Source organism: Micrasema longulum, unplaced genomic scaffold (assembly GCF_059751315.1).
Source record: "Micrasema longulum isolate JH-2025_06_02 unplaced genomic scaffold, ASM5975131v1 h1tg001908l, whole genome shotgun sequence".
Lineage (NCBI taxonomy): Eukaryota > Metazoa > Arthropoda > Insecta > Trichoptera > Brachycentridae > Micrasema > Micrasema longulum.
The window spans coordinates 55,072-78,153 of NW_028279082.1; the positions used below are offsets into that span (position 1 = coordinate 55,072).

General features: G+C 31.9%; 1 protein-coding gene across 1 annotated transcript in view; it reads right to left on the reverse strand.

The window, feature by feature from the left end:
* The window catches only part of LOC148273570 (uncharacterized), a gene marked incomplete at its 3' end in the record, with an annotated part of 105,359 nt that overhangs the window by 34,408 nt on the left and 47,869 nt on the right, over nt 1–23,082 (reverse strand). Inside the window, exon 2 of the mRNA XM_088238513.1 lies at nt 11,417–12,038. Within this exon, the coding sequence (XP_088094639.1) occupies nt 11,417–11,534 (118 nt within the window). The remainder of the gene's footprint in view (nt 1–11,416; nt 12,039–23,082) is intronic.

Here is a 23,082-nt window from a genome sequence, read left to right on the forward strand (position 1 = left end):
AAAATGAACACGTGCAAACTGACCAATATACCAAAGATTATTAAACTGAATCATGCATTGTTATGTTTGCTGTTTGCACAAGGGGAAAGCAAAAGCAAATGTGAATTGTTGTTTAAAGAATTCCACAGAAAAATATTTACACAATTTTGATACATTCTTTGCATTATGAGGTAGGTTCATACAAAAAATGATGCCAATGTTTTTTTTATTTTACATTAATGTATATTTTTTCACCGTTAACCTTTTAATATTTTTTATTTTTTTTACAAGTAACTAAAATCCCACCAAGCCACTTTCTGTGGCTTGCTGGTGTAAGTATGGTGTAAATATGATGATTAACGAAAAAGTGGTGATATCTGCTGAACTCTAGATACCCCCTTTAGGTACGGAAAAATTAACTTCTTAAGAATATTTCAGAAAAATTTCAGTTTATCCGATCATACCACGATTCTTTTAATACTAAAAAAATGTTAACGATTTCCATTTAAAAAATAAACAAGAACTGATTTGTGGTCCATTGGTTTATGTCGTAATTTTTATGTACATGTATGAAATACTAGATATATCCTTATTTACAGCAAATCTCTTTAAATTAAATTATGTTAGTTACAACATCCTGAGAACAGCCATGAGTTTGAAAACACTCGTCAAGGGTCCTGGTTTAATTTCACTAAGAACTGTTTGTGACAGGCGCCGTGGCGCAGTTGGCAAGACGGTCAACTGTGTAACTAACGTCGTGGGTTCGATTCCCGCCAGTTGCAAGAAAAAAATCCAAGAAATATTTTTATCTCAATTGGTCTAGGTGTTGTGGTGTATTTTTCATTACGTCCTGCCATATCCCTCTATTCCACCTGCTGACAAGCCTCAAAATAGAGGCTTAGCGGGTTATTCCTTTAAAAATATTAATAAATAAAATTCTTTACCCGCCTGTTTACATAAAGGTTGCTTATTAGTGGTTTTCAAATCGTCAGATTAATCATACATTTTTAAATAAAATGTTTTCGGTTGAAAAGTCATTTACATGTTCCTCGCCTTTAAAAACAGTTCCTGCCTTTGAAAAGTTCTCAAGGCAGAGTGCCAAGGAGACAAAATATTTTTTATTCACCAGAGCGAACAAAAACCATGATTATTATTCCACGAGCGGCTGGTCGACAAAAAGCAATGTTTAATTATGAACTTTGTCTTTGACAGATTGTTAGTAGAGTATTCAGGGACGTAAAGTACAGCTTGGGCTGCTCGGAGCTTTCTCCCGGTCTATATTTATTATTTATGATTCTAGGTATGGCTGTATAGTGTAACATATACGCATATTTAAAGGGATGAAAAGCACCAGGATTAATTTATATTCAGGGTGGAGTGCAAATTTCATTAATAGTTACGATTTACTGCCAAAAATAATTGTGTGGTTTAATCGCCGCCATTTAGTTAAGATCAATTTTAGGATATTTAACTAACGACATTTCTAAAATGTATAAATTAGAAAAATGTTGGTAATATTTATTGTTTTAATCCCATTCAAATTACTAAATACAAACTTATACCACTTTCGGACTAAGAGATTTTGAGTACTTTGGAATTAAAATATATAACCTACTTTCACTGTCCATGAAGAATTAGTAACGAGAAAATGTTCAAAAAGGCTATAAAAAAATGGATTGTGGAGCTGGGTAGAAGTAAAATGAATTGTCTCATTCACCCAAGCCAATATTAAATCAACTGCTCCACAAATGTATAATTTGTGTTATGTTTTTATTTTTTTATTATGCGTTTTATAATATAAATAATATTATCATCATCATTCCCTTTCCGCACCTAATGGTGCATAGGGCACTGCATTGGTACACCAATCGCAGTTTATCTTGATAACTTTTTGTTACATGAAGGTAAGATGATCAGTCTCTCGCTTCAGGTACCAGTCCAGAGACTATGAAATATTCTAGTGTGAGAACACCCTTTTAAATAAATAGTTCATATCAGCCATGTCGGGAATCGAACCGGAGACCTCTTGCATGGTAGGCACACGCGCTAACCATTACACCACTAGGCCGACATAGGTATAATATAAGAATAATATAGGTATACCTAAATAAAATATAAACATAATTTATAACTATCTGAACATTTTGTTAATTATCTATGTATATTTAGTCTCTTATGTATATTCTCACATGTAAAAAATATTTATATATTATTAAGTATTCTCGACACGGGTAACCCAGTGAGGTCACATTATTTTTATTATTATTCATCGTTTATAATGTGGAAAAAAATAGAATATGCTTCTCCAATTTGGTTTTCATTCTATCAGACTCATATTGACCATATTGAGTCAGTTCAACACCGTTATCTAAGAAAAGTGCAAGGTTTGCTCGGATCGCAAAGCGGTAATTATTCCTATGTTCTAGGACCAACTATCACATGCACTCGCCTATCCCTAGGCTCCACAGATATGGTAATCAGTATGAGGACAAGGCTGATATATTTGGTTCTGGACTTGATAGTTTTAAAACGAGTCTGATTTCTTTTTTTCTCTCGCAATAATGTTTTCCTCTTTTACTTTTTTATATTTATGTATTTATTTCTTTAATATTTTTGGTTGCTTGTGTGTATTTACCTACTTGTTAATAGTGTTATAGTTATGCAAATTTATATTTTTTTCTTATGTATTTACATGTTTTTTCTTTATACTAATGTTCAATATATGTTAAAGGCAATTTATGCCATTTATTTTATTTTATTTTATTTGGGAAATCAACAGTTCTACATAATATTTTTAGTGAACAAACAGATATAGTGTATAAACTCAGAACTAATAACAGATTTCCACATATTATACAAAGTTAGTAAAGAAAATATATTACATATCTAATAAATACATACAATTTATACATATAAAAATGTTATTTTCATGTACTCAATAATCAAAGATATTTTAAATATTTATTTTAAGAACATTAAGTTACTGTAAATTGGGCGGGATAAGGACAAACATGCTTGAAGAGAGGATAAGGAGGGGAGGGGAGATATCGGCCTCCGTGGTGTAGTGGTCAAGACGCTTGACTCACGCACGGAAGGTTCCGGGTTCGATTCCCGGTGAGAACACAAAAAATTAAAACTGTGATTTTTCTCAAGCCTGGGTGCTCTGTGATGCAATTCACCACTGTAATTAGGCCTCCTGGCCTGTTGTGGTGCAAAAAAAAAAAAAAAAAGTAAATGTAAATGTAAATGTACATATTTATTATTATAATGTCTACTAAATTACATAATACATTTTTAGTGTAAATTTTAAATCTGACAGACTGATGTTTGTGTAATCTATATTTTTAAATTTTGTATTGTACATTGAAAAAGTCCTACGAAAAAAAGCATTTTTAACATACGATGTTTTACTTATTGGTACATGAAACAGGTGGTACCGTCTACAAATCCTGGCTGGCACATGTATTGTAATGTAAAAATAAATAAATAAATGTTGAAATAGAGCAATCTTTTAATTTGTCATCATCGGGGAAACGTAGAACAGAGATGTATCTAATATGCATTGTCAAAATATTTAATGCCATAAGCGATGTCCCATCTTTATTGCAATCAATGTATTATTATGTTCTCTACCGTCTCACTAGAAGCTGACATTTGCTATTATATTAGAGCAACTTTCGTTTATATGAAATTATTCAGAATGTACAGATTTGTCGATTTTTCGCACAACCTTTAAAGATAGATATTTCCGCTTTTCGCAGACCATTTCATCACTAATACAGTATGGGGTGTAAGAGTGTTGGTATGGCTTAGCTCGAAGTTTAACAAATCGTATTCTTTTGATCTACTAAAAAAAAGTTCATTGAATTTTAGAGGCCTTTATTAATTTTTTAGTGTTTTCTTTGTTTGTTTTTGATTGTTGTTTTTTTTTTTAATAATTTGACTGTTTTAGAACGGAGTTATTTAATCTAATTAGACAGTCAAAGCTATTTTTTTTATCAATATATGATACCATGTGTAAGATATGATAAATATATAACTAATTGCAATGATTTTATTTTCATTGCTATGTTTATATGTATATTGTTGTGTATGTTCTGTTTGTGCAGTTTCTTGTTTATATTGTCTTATGTTATTGTTGTAATTAGCTTGAGCCGTAAATGTAATAAAAACAATAAAAATATGACAATATTGTATTTATGAATGGAAAAAGAGTATTTTGCCATTTCAACACTCATATATGTCAATTTGACAATAGTTGTTTAGCGCTAAAAACTATGACTATCAGTCCATTTTCCTTTGAAAGCTCGTGTTAGTGTACTATTTGTTGTTTTTTTTACATTTTCTCAATAAAAGTTAATTTTATTGATTGCTTGCATCTTAAACAGTTTTTTTCAGTTGGTTAATGGATATCACGGCGAGGAACAGGGGAAAGATTATAACCTTAAGTTAACATACATTTATGACTCAGATGGAGAATCCAAATGAATATTTTGTGAGTCAGGGAGCAGTCAGCAAGATTATTAAGCAGAAAAGAGAAACAGGGTCACTTGAAGCAAATAAAAAGAGAAATGTGGAAGAAACGGGAAAACTAGTGTCCGAGACGAAATATCTTTAATCAGAAATAGTAAATTAAACCTCAGAAAAACAAGTTACGAACTTTTACGTGATACATGACTCAACAGTACGAAGAAAACTTATTAAATATAGAAGAAAAGCAATTCGACAACAGTAGAAACAACTCCTGATGGCACGTATTATGAATGAAAGGCTCATTTGGGCTAGAAAATATACCAAATGGACCGTAGAATACTGGAGGAAGGTGCTGTTTTCAGGTGAGACCCACTTTCTCGTGCAGGGATATCGCACAAAATTTGTTAGAAAAAGTGTGGATGAAAAACTTACTGTGGCTCATATTGACCAAACGGTGAAATATCCTGTGAAGAAGATGTTTTGGGGCTGCTTTTTATAGATGGGGACCGGATCTTTGATACCAATAGAAGGAATGATGAATAGCCTAAAGTATAAAACTCTATTGGAGCAGCACTTGAGTACAGAACTGAGTAAATGTTGTCCTAATATAATATAATGTTGGGGCTGTATTTCAACAGGACTCAGCTCCTTGTCACGTATCGAAGTTTATGCTTAAGTGTTTGAATGATAAAAAGATAACTCTTTTAGACTGGCTTGGAAATTCGCCTGACCTTAACCCTATTGAAAATTTGTAGGCGATTTGTAAATCTTGGATTCAAAAATTGGACTGCACCACCAAGATAAAGGTGATAGAAGCTTTTATTCAGATGCGGTTTCGAGATGACAGAATAAAAAAAATTGCCGAAATTTAATTGATTCCATTCCAAAACGTGTTCAGGCTGTTATAAAAGCAAAAGGAAGACATACATCTTATTAAATAAAAAATATTTTATGATTGTACATCACCTGCAACTCAAAATATCAATAAAAACGTATTTTATGGAGTTTCAATCTCTAATAAGAAAACAATAATTAATAACCAAAAAAAACAATATTTTTTTTAGTCCTCTCCTGTCTTACTTCGAAAATAATGATATCAAATTACCACCCGTGTAAGAAAAAAAACGACTTGATTTATTGGGTCCACGTGTAGTATTTAGTGAACATATACTAAATTACGTAAACCTCGACGAAGAAGCTTGTTTGCTTTGAAACCGGTCGGTGGAAAATAAAAATTAGTGGTTAAAAACAAAGTTTTTTTATTTATTTTATTATAATGAATAACCACAATGTTAGTGCTTCAAATATAAACTTTATAAAATGCTTTTTTTCAGAATACGGTTTTGAAATTTAACATACTTTTAAATAATACAATTTATAACATTTCTTGATTTAAGTTCTAACAAAAAGGTTTCAAACTTTTTACCAAGCTCTTTCTTGTACCATTTTTAATATAATTACAAGTTTCAATCAATTATTCTATACTTACGCACCCACACACACGCACCCTCTCCCTCGTTCATTCGCATACACATGAATACAAACGTCACACACATACAATTACGTAAACTCTTTTCTTATTATATTATGTGTATTTAGATTTACAGTGGATTTTTTTTATTGACTCTAGTTTTGTTAGTATATTTTTACGTATTTTGTTTGAGTAATAGCTTTAAAAACCCCAAATAAAATAAAATAAATAAGATGTCAACAAACAGTTTGAGTCTGATTGAAGGTAGTTTTTAATATCATTTGACTCTGATTCCCCAATTCTACGTGAAAAATCTTCAAAAATTAGAAAAAGAAGAAGTTCACTAAAGTGATTTGTGCTTATTTTATAGAACTATGTACAAATATACCTATAGAATTTCATAAGATTTATACCAATACTCCTACGAGTAAGTGCAGCGTAGAATTAAAAAAGGTGTTTTCTTGGAAATCATTATACATATCTTTTGTTTAACACGTTTCAGCCGTAAGCCATTTTAAAATAAAGAAATAAGGTAATCATCTCACGTGGCGTTTGTCCCGCCCGTCTAATTAGATGGCTGACAGGATGCTATAGAGAAGCTGTCACTCGAATCCAGGGAAGCCTTGTATTATTTCGTGTTTGAAATTTCTTTCGCCCGTATATTCATATAACTCATAATCAAATATCAAAGAGAATATATTTTGACTGAGTTGGTAATGCAGCTCAGATTAACACGCGCCGCTTTAAAGGCTGCCTGGAGATTGGACATGTTTTTTTATTTTTTATTGTATTTTTTATTTTATTATTATTTGCACCACAACAGGCCAGGAGGTCCAATTACAATGGTGCATTATATTAGAGAATACCCAGGCTTGAGAAAAATCACATTTAATTTTTGTGTTCTCACCGGGAATCGAACCCGGAATCTTTCTTGTGTGAGTCAAGCGTTTTGACCACTAAGCCACAGAGGCCGCCAGTATAACATCATATACATAATAATATAATCACTAGATCCTCAACACAAAGACAACTCAGACAAATACAAACTAATACCACTTTCGGACAAAGGGATTTTGAGTGTTATTCAATTAAAATCTATAACCTACTTCCACTATCTATTAAAACAATTAGTTACGAGAAAATGTCCAAAAAGGCTTTAAAAAATGGATAGTGGAGCTAGGTTGAAGTAAAATAGATTGTCTCATTCGCACAAACCAATATTGAATCAACTGTTCCACAAATGTATAGTTTATGTTATGTTTTAGTTATTTTATTGTGCGTTTTTTAATATAAATAATAAAGGTATACATTAATAAAATATAATCATAAATGCGTAGTGTTTAAAACTGTCTGAAAATTTTGTTAATTATCTGTGTTCATTAAGTAAGTCTTTTTTGTTTATTCTCAAATGTAAAAATATATTTTTTTTTAAGTATTTTGTTAAGTGTCATCGGCACGGCTAACCCCAGTGAGGTTACATTATTTTTATTATTAATTATAGTTTGTAAGAGAAAATTATGAATAAATAAATAAACCAATACCGAAATTTAACCTTACATTTACATAGAACTTAATACTCTAGGCTATGCAGTGAATTCAAGATAAAATATATTTCTTACTTTTTCTTGATACTAAGTATAATTTTATTTTATATATTTTTATTATTATGTTCTATTGATGCTAAGCATACTTTTTCTTTTGTATACCTATGAATTCAAAATATCTTTGTCTTGAAGGCTATTGTCTTAATGGGCTACAAGTTATGGATTACAAATGTATAAAACAAACCTTTTTATGTGAGTATTGTTTTCACTATTCATAGTTTATCTTTTTCTTACATTTATATTTATTTATATTTTTATATGAGAGTTGCTTTATTATTTACCTTGCTTATAATAAAAAAGGTTTATATTTCAAAAAGTGTATTTTTCTGCAATTAAATTTATCTCAATTATTGGGATCAGGAGTGATATACAAATTTGGGCTAATCAGAAACTTCTCAGCATTTGCTCACGTGGAAAGGAAACCACTTAAAACTCCTCAGGAGAAGCCGGCCCGTTAGCAGTAGTCAACAGGCCTTCCGTTCCACTAGAGGAGTGTTCAGCATTTTGTTCCCTACTACATATATTATTGTTGTTTAAGAAAAAGTCACAAATACTAAAAAGATGTCATTTGAACCGTCAAATTGTGCTCTTTCGGAGGAAAACGTCACCAAAGTAACATAATTAAAAATAAAGTGACTTTGAAAAGAAATATGCTGAAAAATATTTCTTAAAAAAAAAAAAAAAATTAACCGCAACAAAATTAAAAACTCTTATAGCTTGCATCTTTCAAATTACAAACAAGCAAAAGTCACCCTGCCGTATTAAATTCATTCCAGATATTTTTTTATGTATCAGAAGAAAACAGTTACCAATGGAATTTATTAAAAAATTAAAAAGACATGATTCAATTATGGTATGTACATAAAATTTCCAAAACACAAACATCCGATTTTTTCTTGGTCTCCAAACTTCCAAATTGCGATTTCTCAAAACGATGTTTTTCGGGTTAGTGATTTCTGTCCATACGGCAACGATTTATTAATTTGTATGGATGTTATTTTTAATACACATAAATAAATTAATACAGTTAGTAAAACAAAAAAAAATATTCTAACTTTTACTGCTCATTGGTCTCCCATTTATGAATACACTTCCGTAATATGTTATCCTTCATATGAACGTAGTTATACAAAAATTAGCCAGTCGTAAAAAAGAGAAACTGAGATAATAGCACGTTTGTGAAAAGAGTGAATAATCAAATCCACACAACAGTTGGAATGTTTTTGACTGTGACCTATGATAAACATTTGATAAATTATTTTTTTTTAATATTTCAAACTAGTATCTTATTACATATTTGATCAGTTTTAGTAGTAGTTTTAAAGTACACTAAAATTTTTCTACAGCTGTGGGTGTTTTCTACGAATTGAGAAATGCCGTTTTTGAGATCGACACTATTTTCAGAAAGTGTTTTTTTATTTTTTTATTTATTTTTTGTTGTTCTTTTACAATATACATAAGAGGTAATACGTAGCAGTGAAATACTTATTAATAGTAAAAATAGTAAACAAAAAAATTCCAAAAAGGCATGGCCTGTTCGTGGATTTACAAGAAAATGTTGATGAATTTTTGCTCCTATAATAAATAATGGACAGTTTTAATATTTTTGTAAAATATAAAAAAAGAGAAAATAAAATATTCTGTCAAATTATATTTATTATATGGTATTTTTTTATAGTAATTAAAAAAGGAAATAAAGATATACAAAAAACATAAAAATATTCCTTATTATTAAAGGGCAACAAAATATATCATAGAAAAAAAGAGTTCTTTTTTTTAGTTCGAATCCAGGATAGTGCGTGTTTTATTATTTTATTATTACAGTTTCTTGTGAGAAAGCGGTCTGGCTGTTTTGAATAGAATATATAATTGACCTTACTGCACCCGACAACACCAATATAGCATATTTTCAAAATTGTAGACTGGCTGTTTTCTGTATAACTACGTTCATATGTTCTTCATGTGAATCGCATTGAGTCTGTTCAGAAAAAAATGTTGAGAAAAATTACTAACAAATTACATAGAAATCACAAGAAACGACTATAGTTACTATATACCGATGTCGAACTTTTTATAAATCCATCGAGTCTATCAACACACCGATTTAATGCAGATTAGATTAGATTAGATTAGCATCATTAAAATACCAAATGGTTTATTTGATGCCCCGGCTATATTTCAACTAATACCTCTTAATGTTCCTTCACACAGACTCAGAAACGATGAGATTCTGAAAAATGATTTCCAGGCAGCTGAACCCAGAGTGATCCGACTTGTTAACGGAAATCAGGATCTCAATAGATTGTAAATTAAATAACTTAACTAATAAATTGAAAGCCAAAAAATAATATTCGATAATTTTTTCACTTCTATAATAAATCTCAATCCCATAATGTTTGTATATTCAATGTATTTTTCTTTCATTGTTTTGTTCCAAGCTTTATATTCCTAATGTTTATGGATGTATTTTTTTAATAATATCGACACACCCTACGTACAACTGTGTAAATGTAAAAAGTCAATTTTACAGGAGAGCGTTTTAAAGATTTTTTTTAAAAATTGACTCGTGATATTTTGCTGTTTTTACGTAGTAAAGCTGAGAAATTAGGCATAACGCTTTTAATTGAGTTATTTAGTAAAATTTCGAAAAATTATTTCTGAGATTACTAGTTTGTCGCTGATGCAGGCTTATTCTATGGGATTCATTGAAATGTTTCACGAGTATCTGCCTAGTTACATAGTTTTACTCTGTACTTCATTTGATATCTTACACAACGTTTACCGAAAAATCGTCATTAAATACGGTCTTATATTATGTAGGGTCCATAGTCCACAGTCGATGACACACACGTGTTAAATTAGTTCACCTGAAATAGACTTATGATCGACGATGCAATGTCATCATTTTTAATTGAATCCAATACATTCGTAAAATGCAACTCTAAGTATTTCACATGAAATCGGAGGGCATCGTTCTACAGTACATTCACATCGTCCCTACCATGAAAAAATGAACTACAAAAGAACGTCGTCTATAAAGAGACCAGAGGACGCAGCCAACCTCAGTCAGCTCGTTCAATCAGCCCAACAAGATCAGTGCAGTTCACTCAGCTCCAGCATGTAGTTCAAGTGCAGTTACTTTAACTCATCATCGCCGCTGAGCTCGCGCTACACAACCAAGTGCTGTATCTTATTCGCTATGTAATAAATACGCATTAAACATCAACCTCGTGTCTTTTGTGTCAATCTCTAATTGGGGTAGGAACTCCAACCAAACACCCAACCACTAAATCCTACAAGTATACCTGTGTTTTCTATTTTTTTCAAATTTTTGGCGGAGTCTGTGCGCATTCTCTCGCTGTCCTGTAGAACTGAGCGACGGGCAGATCTCCGTCGCCCGCGCCGCGCCGCATTACCCTCGCGTAGTCTGCAGCTGGCATGCACTTAATTATTCCTCTGATTTTGTTTATGATATATGCAGTTAAACATTTATACGTTTAAAAAAAACATTTTCCAACGATTTTTAATATTTTTTTAATATCTAGTATTAAAATTTCAGAGGTGTAGATTACAAAAATGCAACAGTCGTATTACCGTGGAGGCAGTTTTTTTTTTTTTTTTTTATATTAAAAGAAGTATTTGCGTTCTTATGATTTACCTAAATATTAAATTTTTAGGGCCATTTTCAACGAAAATGGGAATCGAGTTGGGGTAGAGTGGGATTCAAACCACAGACCTTTGGTCTGTGAGTCTTAATTACTAGCCACAGGACCGCAACCCGATTTTTACAGTTACACAGTTGTACGTAGGATGTGTCGATATGTGTTCGAAATGGACTTTGTTCACGGATAATCTAAAATCTTTTTCTATTTTTATTAACTGTACATACCTTGGAAGGCTGCTTCAAATTGCGGCTCTGATGTATCCAATCCTTCGAGCAATGACGAACACACAACGAAAATAGCACTTAGGATAATAAACATTACTAAACCCATTCTGGAAATCATCAAGCTGTCTCTTATACAAAAATCACTCTTCACTGATTCATTTTCTTTTTTCCATTGTCATCAGAGAAGGTGTTTTAATTCCGTAATAAGACTTCGAAAAGCCGTCTTTAAAACTGAAGCTTTTGTTTGTACAAAACTTTTGTCATTACCATTTTCACTCAGCGAAACTTATTAACTTTAATCACTCAGTTTTCACATTTCAAACAATTACATTTCCTAAAGCATTCGCTTCTTCGGACTTAATTAAAATGATTTCACAAGTTACAGCAGCATTTAAAACACATGTTTCTAAAGTTGTTGAATAAAATTAATGGTTTCTAGTTAGATTTTATCAAGTGAAACTTTAAACGTGGTACGAAAGATCTGTTAAAAATGACCAAAACACGTTTGAGTCTCTGCTATCAGGTTTCTCTGTCATTTGATCCTTCCAAAAGATACGCTAGAGGTCCTTTCGTTGTTTGCGGTAAAGGATGCGTGTCAACTCGGTAAGTATTCGCAACAATCCTGAAACAAAGTAAACTTTTGTTAGTTTCAAAATACTCGGTCATAAATATGGAGTTAACAAGAGCTTTGGATGTTTCACACAGTATTAAAGGGATTTATTTGGCTTCCTTATACCTGGCAGCAAGACAATTCATTACTGTAGGATAAAAAAACATAAAAAATAATGGTAACCATAGGCGTAGCCATGGTGGTTCAGGGTGGGGCGCTCGCCACCTCCATAGCTTGTAGTAGTGTTTCTGAAAAAGCAAAGAATTCATAAAAGAAACGCAAAAAAAACTTTATTATAAACGATACTGTACTAAAAATAACCCCGTAAAATGGATTGGAAAGCTACTGTTATTTTTATGGCCAATATACATAGCGCTATTTTTTTCAAATTACCTCAAACACGTTTTGCAACTACATAGTTAGGATTCTAAATCATCGTTTATTATGAGGAAGTTAAGTGTTTTTTATTATTTGTTAAAAACTGTCAAACTGAGAAAAAAGTTGTGAAAAAAATATTTTTGTGTATCGTATTATTATCGCTACGATTGTTTAAATTTTCGTAATATTAAAATTACTCCGCTCGAGACGCCAGAAGTTGTCGGTGAGTTGTGCTGACATTTGAAAGAAGAACCCCGCAGCAGGCAAAATACACTAAGCGTTAAAAAAATGTCTATCCGGAAACCGGAAATTTATCACAATGCTATTATTGATTTGTGAGATTCACAAGAGCATGTGACGAAGCACAAATTTATTATTATTTTTGTTGTTATACGTTTTTGAGAAACTTCGCAGTAAATTAAATGCTGTAATTTTTACCGCGTGCACTAAAACATTTTTTATATTTAATTTCCCGTAGTACTGAACTTCTTTATTGTGTACTTATACCTAATATTCACGCTGGCTATAATTTCAATTCAAAAGTTGATTTTAAGCACTAGGGTTCATTAATAATTAAAGTAGATTTATAAAACCCCTTGAGGCATAGAAATATAGACCGACGGAAGTTTAATGGCTCTACACTGAGCGACCAATTTTGCTTGCTGAATTTTTAACTCGCACTTTGCGTTAAGGGCCCGTTGTTTCACTTAGCGACCAACAGATGGCAGGGCTGTCGTTTGGTGGGAAATTATGGCGGGAAATGACCAAGGAATCCCGGAAGAGAGGGGATAATTTGAATTCTGTTGCTTCCAATTTGTCGTTTGTTTTTGTAATTACAATGGCGAATTGTGGGCGCGAATTTGTGTGTTTTTGGTTCATATTTTTCTGTTTGTCAACAAACAACGAAACAAGACAAACACGTTGTAACGAGGGTAAAAACATAACGGCCCTATTTTATTTTGAATTTCAGCACACATAGAAAAAATATTCCATTATAAATATTAAAAGCATTAAGAGGGTATTTTTTATTTTATTTTTATTTTTACTTACTAAGGAAAAACAACAGTTATTTTATAAGAATACAAAATATAAAAAATAGTACATACATACAGTTAAAGTTTTTCACAAATATAATGAGAGAACGTGTTACACATTAAAGAGAAAAATAATATATTATATGAGACATGAGAAAAAAAAGAGCTCGTAAGAAGGTTAAGGGATGAGGAAATAGAGTGGAGGAATGGAGGAGAGAGATTTTCATAATATAGTTGATCAATTCATAATTTTGATATTATAATAAAATAAACATAATTAAAGGAACGTAAACTTATTACACACTGACAAATGTTTCATTTTACAGTGTTTCAAAAAGTTATTTTTTTAAGTCACAAAATTTTGTATTAAAAATATCTAAATGGGGACAAAGTAAATAAAATTTGGAGCAGCCACGATAAATAAACGAGTTTTGAACATATTTTTTTTGGGCAATGAATAATAAAAAAAAAATGAACTTGTTGTGTCGACTTTACGGAACAATGAATTGAAATACGCTCCAAGAGATATGGACTATGGATAAAATTGTTTAAAATTTTGAATAGGAAAGACAGATCAGAAATGCTTCTACGATTAGTAAAGGAAGTTAAACTTTAAAAGGAAGAAGAGTCTTCATACGAGTCAAAGAGATTTACGATCTAGAAGTTTAAGGAATCTATTATGTATTTTATCTAGTTGTGATATATAAATTGTATATCGAGGATTCCAAACAACAGATGCAAACTCAAGATGGCTGTGAACGTTTGCATTATATAAGATTTTGAGGGATGCGGTTGTTTTGAATGGTTGAGTGGTGCGTATAATAAAGCCCAGATTTCTATAAGCCTAATTTATAGATGCCTGAATATAGGAATCAAATAATAGTTTTTCATCCATAATCACACCTAAATCTCTCAGTTCGTTTTTCTGGACAAGACAATTACCGTTAACTTCATAGATGAAAATAATTTTATTTATGTTTCTAGTGAACGAAATAACGAAACATTTATCTGTGTAAGAATAGCTGGTTATGGTAACAGTAATCCGCTAGTTTTTTTAGGTCGTTTTGTAATTCCCAACAATTATTTTCTAACTTAACTTTTAAAAATAATAAAATATCGTCAGTAAACATGAGAAAATTAGAATGTTCAATAAATTTGCCAATATCATTTATGTCAATTAAAAATAATAAAAGTCCTAAGGGTATGCAGAGTAAGAGCGGTTTGATGAAAAGATATTAAAATATGGCTTTTCTGTCCTGTCGCAAATGCTTTCCCAAATACAGTGCGAAAAAAATAACTTCGCGTTGAACAGATTATGCTCAACTATCGAGATCTCGTATTTCCGTTTTACGCACTCCATTTAGGATTGTTTATTTATTTTAAAGAAAGAGTATCAGAAAAAATAAACTAAAATTACACAACAAAAATTGATAAAATCAATCGCCTTTTAAGGAAAGAAAGAAGAAAAAAAAAACAATAATTTAATGATTCTTTGCATAAATTAAATAAAATAAAATTTATTCCCTTAAATTATGTCCTAATGACGGTTTCAGCATTTGCAGTCATAGCACGAACATGTGTGTTGTTTTCAGTTTATTATAGCATGTGTTCTATGAGCACGTCGGTTACATATTATTGTAAAATTACTATGGTTGGTCGCGCCACTTGCCCGTTAGCAGTGGCACGCTCGAAAATTGCTAATTCGTTGGATGCGTTATTCATTGTTCACTTTACCACAGAACCCTAAATTCAATGATTGCAATTCCTACCTTATTCTGGGTTCTGGCACCTCTATTGCGGGTACTTTTGTCGCGGCAGTCAGGATCAGATCCTACCTTGATGTCAGGGAGGAGGGGCACTTGACGAATTATACACACAGTAGATTGAATACTTATTAATGGCAAAATACCTTTTTGCAATCGCGATGACAATATGAGAAATCACATGTGCACACGGCCGGTTCAGTCGTTGTTCTGGCGCCGGAACAATACAGGTACCCACGGCAGGAAAAATGCAACATCTTAACCAGGGCCCCGTAGGTAGTAAACCAATCCGAACGCCTCAACCTAGCAAATGTGCTAGATATATAATATATATCAATGTGTGCACATGTGGCGTAACCAATGGTGAAGGTGTAAAGTGGGATATACATACATATTAGTGTAATTAAGGTGATTCTAAAAAAATATGAAACTAATTATTCATAGATGGCGCTTTTATTTGTTCTTATTAAAAAATGCCATATTTACTTTTATTTTTAATGGAAATTTTACAAAACTTGGTTTGTGGAAACTTTTTTTTTATGTATTTCACAGTTTTAAAATGTACAGAGTTTCTTTGTTTCAGGTCCCGACTAGCTAGGAAATTCCTGTGTAAACACAGGAATTTCTTCCTAAAGGAAGGACCTTACTTTTTACATGTGTTTTTTTTATCCTTTGTTTCATTAAATGATGCTTAATAAATTCAAAGAATAATAATAACATATGAAAAAATCAATATAAATATTAAATAAAAAACATGCAAGTAATAATAATAAAAATTGAATCATAAAAATAAATTAGAAAATGTGGCATTATGTAAAGAAATGAGACATAATTATTATAAAATAGAAAACATACCGATAATAATAAAAATTGAAGCATAAATACACATAATAAAATATAACATTAGTAATAAAGAAATTAAACAAAAATATAAATTTGAAAACATTGAACACTTTACGCTTCATTGATTGTATTATTGTATGGTATTTGTTACTATCAAAATAGTGTAAAGTTTCCGCAACCAAGTTTTGTAAAATTTCCATTAAAAATGGAAAATGATAAAAGCGTCATTTATTAATAATTAATTTTGTATTTTTGTTAAGAATCACTTTAATGTCCCGGCGAAGAGACGGGGACGTCTCGAAACCAGTAAATATAGATCAATCGATAAGGGATTATATAAAGTTAATCAATATTTTACATCCACCCCATCAGGAATCAAACCTTAAGCTTTAAGCATGTTAGCGAATACACCAATTACAGCACTATGAGGCGGACTTGTGACCGACTGAAACAAGATTTTCAGCCGAAACCGAAACTGAATTTTGGCTTCAGTTCTAGTTTCGGCCTAAACCGGAACTTATTCGAATAGGTCAAAGGTCACTCTGAAACTCTCAAAATAGTCGTTATTTTAGTAAAATCTTACGAGTTTATTAAAATAAGTAATAAATAAAATTCACAATGAAATAAAAGGTATAAATTTAATGTGACAACTAAAAACACTTAACGGCCGAAAACCGTAAGAAACTAAAGTCACGCGGCCGAGTCACGAGCCATAAGATGCACGCATAGGTTTACGGATCACAATCGTAGAGTTAAGGCATTCTTGGAGGCTTTAAAAAAAAAAAAAAAAAATAAATGCATGTTGCAAATAAATCCCGTTTTCATAATATCCACATAGGTTAATTTTGTTTTTCTTTCCCTTTTTTTTCTTTTCATTTTCATGGTCATGTCATACCATATTTATTTGCTATGAACTAATTAATAATTAAATAAGGAATGGCCTACGCTCAGACGCTGAAGTCTTTGTAGGCATTTTTTTCTAATTTATGTTATAGCATAATTTTAAGATGTATTTTCTTAAAGTGTATTTTTGTTGTTAATTGAATCGGCATTCACTTCGTAACATTTCATTATAAATTATTATGAAAATAAATGTTATTAATGTTACAGAACTTTTATTCTTTTAAAAGAACACTACTACAGTTTCGGGAGAGCACTCCTCTCATCGACGGGTGATATAAAACTAATATTAGTATTAGTAATATAAGTTTTATATCACCCGTCGATGAGAGGAGTGCTCTCCTGAAACTAAAGTGGTGTTCATGTAAAATAATAAAATTGTATAACACTAATAACAATATTTTATTTTCATAAAAAAATGTATTTTGTTATTACTATTCTATGTAAATATATGTGTGGAAAAATAAACAAATAAATAAAAATTCTAGATCGCCAAGACGAAAATCGCCGAGCACGCCGGACACGTCTAACTTTAGCGGCTGCTACAGACAAAGTTAGACAGACAGCAGAAAATTTTAGCATACTTCAGGGGCATGTATACCAACATAACAAAAAAATCGACAATCGAACTCTCCAAACCTGCGAAATTAAAAACTTTAATTATTTTCTGAGCACACCTCGTACTATATATCATATCTCTTAATTTTTACAGGTTGCAAATTCTCCACAGATAAATTTTCCGCTTTCTAGTCCTTTCTCGTCCTTTAACTAAATAATTCACATTATATCTTTGAACCGTAAGTAGGAGAGTAATCCACGGGATCTATCGCCTCTGCCGAATGAGGTTTAACCCTAATCCCCGGCTTTACAAAGTAGTAGTAAAGGAACTCTGAAGCAAAGTAGACACCTAAAACGGCAACTCGGGATTACGACGCTATTCCACAATCTTTATTAAATCTCTGACCTCGAAGCCTAACGATGTAGAAATGTAATACAACATTGCTTGAATGTATTAAATTTTTATTCATCGTATTAACGTCAATGTATCAAAGTGTTTGCTTATTTCTTTTTCACGCGGTCGACATTTCATCTCATATCAATATATATTAGAAAACCAACCTGTTCAGAGAGTTGATACCGTACGCGATCTGGGTGTTATTCTTCATAGCAAACTTACATTTGAGAATCACTCCGATGGCATACTGACCCGTGCACATAGAAATCTTGGTTTTGTACTTCGTGCATAGTAAAAACAATAATAGTAATGGCTTAATTACAAAAATTACAATTTCTTTATCTACTTCATACATACTTAGGTAATAGATTTCTCTGGATTATGTCTAGTCTGCCTAACTAGGTACAACCTGTTTTAAGGCAGACATTTTTATTCAAAAATAAACACGACCACCTACTAGTTAATTTATTATAAAGTTATACAATATATTTACCATTTATTATTTCAGAATGTTTTTTAGTAAGTTTTCCGATTTGTCTCTACTTAAATCCAGTAACCATTTTATTACAAATTTGTTTCATGTCAGGTATTTAAAGATATCGCGTGTATTAAAATTATCTACTTTGCTTATGTTCGCAGTTTGCTCGAGTATGCCTCTTCTGTTTGGTCTCCACAATATGTCACACATAAAGAAAGGTTCGAGAAAATTCAATAGACATTTCTTAGACATCTTAACTGGAGACGCAGAAATACTGATCTCAACTTTATGTCTTCCTGCAAAAAGCACCACTTTCTTAGTTAAGAAGATTGCCGTCTACTATTAGACATGGGGGTGCTTCATGACATACTTAGTGGACGCCTTGATAGTCCGGCTCTTATGTCGGAGTTATAATTTAATGTCCATGGCTACCGCACCCGTCACACGTCGAGCTCTCTATTTCATGTGCCAGCAGTTCGTACGAACTATGCCCAGAACTCTCATGATAATTGCTTTCCTTCAGGGCTACGTTAAGCCTGTAGTTTGATAAAAAATGTGAAAATCATACGATTTTTTATGACAACATGAAATACCAAAATGGTCCTGTTAATTGTCCTCAGCGATCCAGTAATTTGACGCCATTGGATTATTTTCTATAGGGCTACGTTTATGCTGTAATTTGATAAGTCGGAAAGTTATAGAATTTTAGACAACAACATAAAATACAAAAATTGACATGTTAATTGGCCTCCATCATCATGTGATTCGAAGTCACTAAATTATTTCCAATAGGTCGATGAAAGTAGGAAAATCATAAAATTTTAGAATTTTAAAACGCCGTTCTTTCAAAATCGCTTAGTGAAAAATGAACAATAGATATAAACGATAATTTCCTAAGATATTTCTAATATAAAAACTACATAAAACTTTAAAGTTAATATAACTTTAATACAAGTATTTTTTGACCGGTAACTTACGCTTCTTCAAAATTTGACTAAACGTAGGTACATTGATACACATATGAAAAAAATTCAACCATTTGAAGATAACAGATACAGATCTCGCTTCCTGTACATTCATACATTTTCTCTACCGTATATCTCTATCTTATCTATCGTACATAGTTTTACCACACATTTGCCTGAGAGATAGCATTTCAACAGCATTTCGCCAACCTTCATCCCTATATTTCCAAGTCCATACTTTGCTCCCATACATCGGGGTCAAGACCAGGACTCCATTGTGAAGTGATAATTTTGCCTCTTGGGACAAACATTTTTTAGCCAATATTGATTTAAGGGCACCATTTACTCTGTTCCCGGCTCTCACTCTCCTTTTAATATATTTCTTTGTCATTCCATCACTAGTAAACATACTTCTCAGATACACAAATTCCTCTACCTGTTTTAGTATAATTCTACCCCATTTAAAGTGATTTCACATTTAGTTATACTTTCATTTCTTTCAAAAACTATCATATTCGATTTATCGTTATTAAGTTGTATGAAATAATTATGTTGTTATTAAGTTATTAAATCTTCTTCTTTGATTATTTTAAAGATAAAGTTATATGACATTCTATCTTGTCTGTCTACGGTGTGATGGTTTGTTTGATTAGTTTATTTCAGGCGAGAATTGGCAATAAAAAAATCAATTAAAAAGTAGTTTTAAAAAAACAGAACTTGCCATAAACATATATCTTCTCTTCAAGACAGTCGGTGTCAAAATAAATCCGACCTTTTAGTCCTATTTAAAATTCTCAACTCACTCTTTATGCGCCTGAACCACTGAGCTCAATAAAATTAAATATCCCAACTAGAAACCTCAGACAAAACTAACTCTTTCATACCGATAACTATAGAACTAACTATGTTTTTCATTTCCCTAGGCCCAGAATTCTTAGGTCTGCCAACAAAAATACCAGTCTTGAGTTCTTTGATAACGAGTTGTCTTCTTTCAAACAATCTGATCAAATTCAATTATAAACACCTCTCTCCCGCTTCCACTCCCGCCAAATCTACTATATACCATTGTGTCTTTCTACTTTCCTTTATAATAATTTCTTGTATAAATATGTACTAAAAAATGCCCATTGGACGTATATCAACATAAATAAATAAACGCTTTATTTTAACGAGTCAAAAGTGTAAAATGCACTGCAGAAATTAAACTGATAGTACTTTTTACACTATAAAAAATATTCCAGAAAATATATACTTTTGTTAAATTATATCATACATTATGCCTGCACGTTAAGCTTATTATTATTTAAATTCCCGTAAATGTGCTATGGGAAAAACGTTGTATTGTTTAGGATACCTTTTTCTAGCTCCCCAAACATGGTTTGGCTTCTTTAGTATGCAAATCTAGTCCATTGCGGGTATTTTATCGTTTGGAGGGAATATTTTAACCAAGAGCGCTTAGTCCGAACAAGAAAACCGATAAACAGGAAAACGTTGAATGGAGAGTGAGTTGATGTATCTCGACCTCCAATAGTACCTAATTAATTTCACACCACCGGAAATATATTTTTAAAGATACATTTTTTAAGGGAAACAAATTCAAATGCCGCTTTTTCAACTCTTCCATAATGTCAGTACTCCTTTGTATGGATGCGAATCCTGCTACCTTACTTAATATCGAAACACTAAACTTCCGAGTTTTTAGAGTAAGTGCTTGAGGATATGAGCACTCACTCTCGCCGCATTTTTACCACTTTCAACACCGCGCAAGACACACCAGAGCTGCCTGACGTCGGCACGATCGGAGCTTGACAGAATCAGCGTGTGCCCGGTTGGCTTCGGTTCAGTTGGCTTTTGCTCTCTCTTTCTAAAACTTACACATACCCACATCATGTTGATTTGTATCACAGTAAATAATTCAGTGTTGTACTTAATTTAATCACATCTTTGTTTATTTTGAATTCATCATATTATCTATTAAATCTTAGAACAATGTAAGTAAATCTTTCATTTAATTTCAAGCAACCTTGCAACAAAACTGCGGTAAGTCAAACCAACCATTTCATTTTAACAAAAGATTTCACTACAAGAAGTTCGCAAGTGCATGTGAAAGTCTGAACACTGACTGATTCGTCAGAAAGAAGAATACAATCGTTTGAATTCTGGATATATAGAAAAATGCCCATGATCACATGGAGAGACAGAGTTCAAAATGAAATAGTTGTACAGCGTATTAAGAAGGTTCTAGAGTTACGTGGCAACGCAAAAACCATAAATTTTAAATTCTCTGGCTGTGTTTTGAGAGGATAAAAATACCAGTCCCTACAATTAAGAATTGGGGAAGAATACAAGGCAGAAGAGGACCGGGTCGTCGAAGAATTTCCTGGCTCCGTAATCTGAGGCAGTGGTATAGGAAAAGTACCACATTACTGATTACGGCTTCAGCCAACAAAGTGAAGATAGCTATGATAATTGCTTACCTACGCAGAGGAGACGGCGTTGAAAGACGCATAAGAAACTTGAGGAGAATATTAAGTTTGTATAAGGTGGTTGAAATACTTAAAAAGGAACACAATTTTTGCGGCCTTTTAATTACTCAGCCTGTTTTTAAGTACTGAACCAAACTTAAGAATAAAAAGTTTATCTCTGAAGTTGCTGTTGCTACATTTTAGTCTCCTGCTATGGGTGAATCCCCATTCAGTTCACAACACGCAAGAAATGCGATTTTATGGTACCCGGAGAATATAAGGTAATTTTAAACACGATGAAACTCGGGAACGTAAAAACAAAACGCCTACTAAATTATCAATAACATTCAAATATATCAGCATCTCGTTTATCGTTTTATTTGCTAATTTATTTATTTTAACACTTTATTTACATCAACAGTTTTACATAAATATGCATAAGGGCGGGCATATTGCTTTAAGGCAATTTCATCCTACCTTCTTAATTTCATTATAGATCAAAATATTTATGAACATATATTTTTTCTAGGAAATAAAAATTTACTAAATGTCTACACAATACTGTGAAGAGAGGGGGGGTACAGAGGGATAATATATATAAATATGTATATATATATATATATATATATATATAACTGTACGTATCATGATAATAATCTACACACTAATGCCCACTAACACTACAAAAATAGAGACGCTCCTTTTTTATTTACATTCAAATCACTTATGAAATGTCACTTCTTGAATATTTTTGTTTTTATTTTCTTCTCCCTATTTGTTTCCCTCTTTACCGCCTCCTCTCTTCATAGTATAGTGCAGATATTTAGCTGTTTTATTATTTCTGTATTATTACTCAGCATTCGAGTAATAAACAATATTTTGAGTTTGTCCAAATTTTTGTAGACAAGGACTGGATTCAACTCCCTGGGGAGCTGTTTATATTAACATATTACAACAGACATGAAGAACATTTAAGAAAAGGTAATATAGAAGCCTAGGCATCTACAGGGCTTATGACCTGTCAATGGCTGGTTTAAGTGGCCACTTTACACACTGTGTAACATTCACCATTCTGCCTATATTTGAACATCTATATTCCTTCAATTCTTTCATCTGTTGATGTTTGTGAAGTTAAAGAGCTGAAACCTTTATTTATGCGGGTGAGATTCATCTAATTGAATTATTTCACCTATATACTAGGCAACGCCTGAAAATGTTATTTTTTCAATTTCTATACTTCTTCATGGACCATTGACATTTCGAGTAATAACTTTT